A 6,181-nucleotide genomic window follows, 5' to 3' on the forward strand; every position below is an offset into this window, starting at 1 on the left:
TCTTTTTTTCCAAGCTGTCCTTATGTCGCTGCTGCAAAGTACCATATGGACAAGGATGGAGAGGAGGTTTTCAGAGAATGAAACATGGCGCTTGCGAACGTGACAGTCTTAATTGCTTGAATTGTTGTTTGAAATTGAGAGGCATGTAGAAGATCTTGAAATATGATAGAATAGATTATTGGTAATTATTAACTGCAGGAAGAAGAAAAGAAAATACACTTTGTCTCACTCAGTGAGCGAGAGAGGAATCTGTTCTGCCTGATGAGAACACATAAAGACAGCTGGTCCTCTCATTTAGTGTACCTGCCTCACGACAACCATAATTCTTTATTTCTATGCAAACTAGATGCATGCACCGTTGAGCATACACACCAATTTCAGAGGTAAATGCCCATTTTAAAGAGAGCCACCCATGCGGTAACGTGGTGGATCATGCTATATGTTTCTATAAGAGCATGGCACGTGCTAGAAGTGGCTTCTACAGCGATTCATCTTGATAAATCAGGAAGATATGGCTCTTCAGGATGAAAGGAGGCCCACACACACACGCCATACACACTCCATACACGCTCCATACACGCTGCCTTGGAAACACAGGCCAAGTCTTGGAGGCCGCTGTTTGAAGGCGCGATGACTGTGTTTACATTCATTTACGGCAGCTGCCGTCTTAATCCCGGATTGCTATTGCCAAGTGATGGAACACTTCACACAAATTACTGAGGCCCGCGAAGGAAAACACGCAATGTGGGAAGAAAACAAGCGCAATCTGAGATGTTTCTAGTGACAGATTTCCATCACTTTTAACCTGGGTTCTGACAGAAAGTCAACAAATTTCTGCAATACAGCAGGTGCCAGTAAACACACATTTAAATAAAATCCCACATCAATATCTCAAGCTTTTTTCTTGTGAGAATAAAGGCTTCTAAATGGAGTAGGTGGTTTTCCAAACATATTGCTTGGAGCATCACACTAAACAAAGCACTGTGGTGCTCCATGAAGGATTTCATTAAGTGCTCAATTCAAAGAGCAGATAAAAGCACACTAAGAAGCCAACCTATTCTGAAGTCGAGCAGGGAACAGGATCCAGGGCCAACTCATTCTCAGTGTTAAGAGCCAAAGCAACATGGCTAATCCTTACTGTGAAGCAGGGGCAAGCATGCAAACATGGATAAGACTACATCCCATGCATCCATGTCCCAGAGGCACAAGCACCCAGCTCTCGCTGAATGGGAAGTCATTTGTGAAGTCCTTTACAACAGCCAGTCAAAGAGGTTAATTGAAAAATTCCTTAATGTCATTACGGCAGAACTAGATTAACCCAAGCTAATTCACTTAAGTGTTCTGAAGAAAGGAGACTCCAGTGCTGAACTTGTGCAAACGTGAGCCCAGAATTAGAGGGTGAGGTGTTGTTTTTAAGGCCTATGGTGGTTTAATTAAGAGATGGGACATTATTCTTGTTCCCAGTGGTTCTGAGGAGAGAAGAATTGGTGGCCTAATGCAATGTTGGTGCCTCACAATATAGGGCCACGTTTACTTACCCACCTAATATAGACCTCTTGTTGTTACATTACAGGTCATGGTACTCGTTGAACCGTGTCATGAAGTGTCCTATTGACCTTTGACCTGTCATCAGCATTTCAATAATGTATGTCTTTCCTCTTTTTTTATCAGGAGGTATTGCTGAAGAGAGCAGCTGACCTTGTTGAAGCACTGTATGGAATGCCCCACAATAACCAGGTATGCAGACCGACACACACACACACACACACACACACACACACACACACACACACACACACACACACACACACACACACACACACACACACACACACACACACACACACACACACACACACACACACACACATCTTACAGAACATATCAAACGAAGCCATCATAATGGATGACTGAGGACGAAAGAGCAGCTCAATAACTCAAACTTCTATCTCCGTGTTCACAGGAGATCATTCTGAAGAGGGCAGCGGACATAGCTGAGGCCCTGTACAGCGTTCCCCGTAACCACAACCAGATCCCTTCCCTCGCCAACACAGCCTCCCATGGCATGATGGGAGTCAACTCCTTCAGCAGCCAACTAGCCGTCAATGTGTCCGAGTCACAGGGAAACGACCAGGGTAGGTGGAAATAATGCTTAGTGGTCAAGAGTCATTCACTGTCAAGGAAAGAATGAATGAATCCTATAGACCTCTAATCACCCTGTCCTCCTCTTATTCCTATTCAGTAGGCTACAGCCGGAACACCAGCAGTGCATCTCCACGAGGGTACATCACCAGCAGCACCCCACAGCAGTCCAGCTACAATACCGTCAGTAACAGTATGAATGGCTACGGGAACTCTGGCATGTCCAACCTGGGAGTGCCCAGCTCCCCTGGGTTCCTCAATGGATCCTCTGCCAACTCTCCATATGGAAGTGAGTAGAGCTGCCATTCAGGAGGGAGCAAAGTTACACAAGGTTCAGATAGAAATGTATCGTGTAGGGCAGATATACTTGTCTGTCAGGTAGAGAATCGAAATCATGTTAGCTCTATTCTTTACATTTCTATTGGAAATGTTCTAAACGTTTCACCTCACTGAATATAGCCCAGTTTAGTCCGATAGCATGTTCTTACTACCCCCCCCATATCTTGTCTGCAGTTAAACAAAAGAGCGCCTTCGCCCCTGTGGTCCGACCCCAGGCCTCCCCACCCCCTTCCTGCACCAGCGCAAATGGCAACGGACTGCAAGGTGAGCCCCCCTCACCCCCTCATCCCTTCCCTTCGGACTACTGGGCAGATACCGCGGCTCATGCCTCTGTCCGGTTTGGTGAGGGACTAATCATTACAAATATGCATTTTAACAGGCTACAATTTATTATTTACACCTTTGAGTTTACATTCAAATACACAAGCAAGCATGAGGGCACACACATGTACTGTACACACACACACTCACACAAGCAAACACTCACACGCACATGAACAAATGCATGCATGTAAGCAGGCATGCAAACACACCACACACAACCCATCCAGTATAGCAAATTATATAGTCCGAGGCCTAAGAAAACCGCCTTCCCAGAATTGTTTTAGTAATTATGTTTATTAGGTTTTGTGCGTGTGTCATGACCAACATGATTGCTTTGAAAACAAGCTTAGCTGTAGCCTGTGCCCCAAGATTAATAACATTGAGCTTAATGAAGTGGGAAATTAAAGTTCATCTTGCTACACGATCATACTTATTAATACATGTTGTGCAGAAATTAATGAGCAATGCCTTGCCGTCATCTGTGCTGGCAAACTTAAAAGCATTCCAACCATGACACTACAAATACACTGAGAGCAGTGCAATGATTTTTCATCTTGGCACTTCACTAGCCACATAATTGTTCAGAATGTGTGAAATACTGAGTATATCAAGTCTCTGTATAAGGTAGAGTTGCTAATGATATCCTAGCAGATTGTCTGGGTAAAATAATCGAAAATACCTTTGATCTCTGTCTAATCTCATGGATAATGATTTTGAAATGGGACTAGTGTAGTGCGTGTGGAAATAGAAGTGTAATGTAGTGGCTCCATCCTCAGTATGGAGGATAGTTTGAGTGTGAGGGGAGTCAGTCTGAGGAGAGTCTTTGAGTGATGAGGGAGAGGGGGGTTGTAGCACAGCATTCTGGGTAGTGGCCATGTTGTTGTTCCACGGTCGGCCAGGGCCATCTCTCCTGGGAGTCTGGTTCACTGTTTGCCATTACCTCAACACCAGGAGGAATATCACACGTAGCCTCGCTGGCCTGCTGGGACCTGAAATGTCAGAGCAAGAGGGAGGCTTTTGAAACTGTCCTGTTAGAGATGTGTGCACTCACACATGCACAGACACACCACACATACACAAAAAAAATGCATCACACAGGCACACACGCACACACTCATACACACAGTCTCACAATATCATAACATCACATCTTTTTAAAGTTATTTGATGTAAATAGCTGAATGTTTTGCTTATCCAATTGAATACATTGGGTAAGATTAACGTGCTTAATGCAATTTCTCCTTCGCTATTTTTTTTCCAGCTATGTCCGGTCTGGTTGTACCTCCAATGTAAATGCACTTTCATCGTCTCAAGCACCAGTCTACTCACCACGCTACAGGACACCCCTTTATCACACAGCAAGACACTGGTGTAGTCTATAATACTGAGGATATAGTCAACAGCTTATTCTGTTTTTAATGAAGATAAAAACATGATTTTCTTTGAAAAGACTATTTCAAGAGTTAAGATTTGGACATGTGGACAAAGCATTTCATGAAGAACTGAATGATTTTAGCTTTTTTTGCTTATATTTTTCCATTTGATCAACCTCGAAGAAGACAAAGGACGATGGGGTGTTTATTTTGTATGCCTATCTGGTGGAACTTTCGCTTTGGCTATGTCCAGTGAACCATATGGGAAGGATCTCTGTGGACTCACCATTTGGTTTTAATGTAAACACTGATGTACATTTACCTATGAACTTGTTTGCCTCAGAAATTGTTTTTTGTTTTGACTCTCTTTCAATAGATTCACATTTGTGTGTCTTTATAATGTGTCCTTTTGTATTTTTATGTGTGAGAAAATACAGTGGGGCCAAGAAGGTTTAAGATTTTCAACTGGAAAATATATGAGATATATAATGTAGAAATCAATCATAAAATACATCAAATGCAAGTAAATGGGTGGGACTGGGTAAGATTGTATCATGTTTCAATCATACATCTTAAATAAAATTTGTAATTTATTGTAGCTAGAAGTTTATCTTCGAAAGTGAAAATGATCTTGGATTCTACAAGTATGCTGACGTACGTAGAACACCTGGCTCTGTTCCATGTTTAGAGCTTCCTTTTAAGCAAGTGTGTTTTGCCATGTTTTTTTTAAACTTTTTTAAAAACTTTTTTGCTAGCACTGTATATTAATGCATTCCTAGGCTACTGTGAAGTCTGTTTCTTGTTGACGAGCGCCATCCTCTTCCTTCTAGCTCCAAATCCCGTTATGTGTTTTATATGTGGTTATAAACTTGTAGACTATTGTGATATTGCCAAAATTGTGCTAAATATTTATACACCTGTCTTTTTTCCATGTTCTTTTAGATCAACAACAACATTTAAAGCAAAATTTAACTCCATCTAAAGTCGAAAGTAGTTCATTGTCATATTTCCATTCCAATACACACTTGCGCTCACTTGAGGGACATTTTGTAACATATCAACTATAAATATTGTATTTATCTCTGAAATTTTGTATATTGCTTTTCATTATGTATGTATTAATCATCATGCCCTTAATAGTGATGCAGCACAGAGAATTTTAGCCAAGAACTGTTGCATTCATGTTTTTTTTTGTATTTGATAAAATGCAATGTCCATATATTTCACATATCTTCAAAGTTTTGTTACTCTGTCAAGACTCTCTGTCCATTTTTTTTAAAGGGAAGTCAAACTTCATTGTTTATTTTTATATTGATTTTAAATTATCTATACAGAGAAAACTTTGTTGGTTGTATTGTCAAATAAATAGTTTGTGACCCATATGATAGTTGTTAAGATACAATAGAAACAATGTGCATGAGGGACAACCTTGGAGGAAGGAACTCCATTTGTGGTTGTATTTTCTTTCTGTTTTGTAGAATGTATACAAGTCATTTTTACTCAGAACTTATGACTCTGCCACATAGCTTAAATGTGTTTACAGGGAACAAAAATTCAAAATGTAAAAATTTGGAATGAAAACAGAAATTAATAAGTGATGTTTTATAAAAAATTTGGAGTAAAAAACTACAAAAACTTGCTGATGCCTGTGGATTTCTTCAATTGTTATTGATAAATTACACAGAACACTTTTGTTCATGATTGCCCTTGATTGCCCACACTGTCCATGGGGACTTCTAGCCTTTAAGATTCAGAAACAGGTTGCAACATTTTAAAAAGTATTTATTTTTAAACGTAATTCTACGCTCTCATAAATAGTCAAAACAAATCTCTGCTCAGTTCTGTTCTGTGATATTGGCCCAGCAATCTGACTTTGAGGCACATTCATATTGATCTTTATATCTGCATCTCTCCCTACAGCCGTGCTTTAAAATGGCCTGTTAAATGTATTGTAGCCTTTCATGTGTGAGCTTTTATTCAAAGCAACCTAAAGAGGCCCCATT

General features: G+C 40.5%; 1 protein-coding gene across 16 annotated transcripts in view; it reads left to right on the top strand.

The window, feature by feature from the left end:
- Positions 1-5,816, top strand: part of LOC106607303 (transcription factor COE3) — a 71,926-nt gene extending 66,110 nt beyond the window's left edge. For 4 of the 16 annotated variants that reach the window (XM_014204193.2, XM_014204184.2, XM_045721070.1 and 1 more), the window contains exons 12-16: positions 1,672-1,737; positions 1,964-2,135; positions 2,246-2,431; positions 2,656-2,823; positions 4,067-5,816. In XM_014204193.2, the coding sequence (XP_014059668.1) occupies positions 1,672-1,737; positions 1,964-2,135; positions 2,246-2,431; positions 2,656-2,823; positions 4,067-4,098 (624 nt within the window). In that variant the 3' untranslated portion in view covers positions 4,099-5,816. Of the gene's footprint in view, positions 1-1,671; positions 1,738-1,963; positions 2,136-2,242; positions 2,432-2,655; positions 2,824-4,066 lie in introns of all 16 variants that reach the window. The other 12 variants (XM_014204281.2, XM_014204290.2, XM_014204296.2 and 9 more) reach the window with 3 other exon arrangements.
- Positions 5,817-6,181: the final 365 nt, after the last annotated feature.

This window comes from Salmo salar, chromosome ssa01 (genome assembly GCF_905237065.1).
Source record: "Salmo salar chromosome ssa01, Ssal_v3.1, whole genome shotgun sequence".
Taxonomy (NCBI): Eukaryota; Metazoa; Chordata; class Actinopteri; order Salmoniformes; family Salmonidae; genus Salmo; species Salmo salar.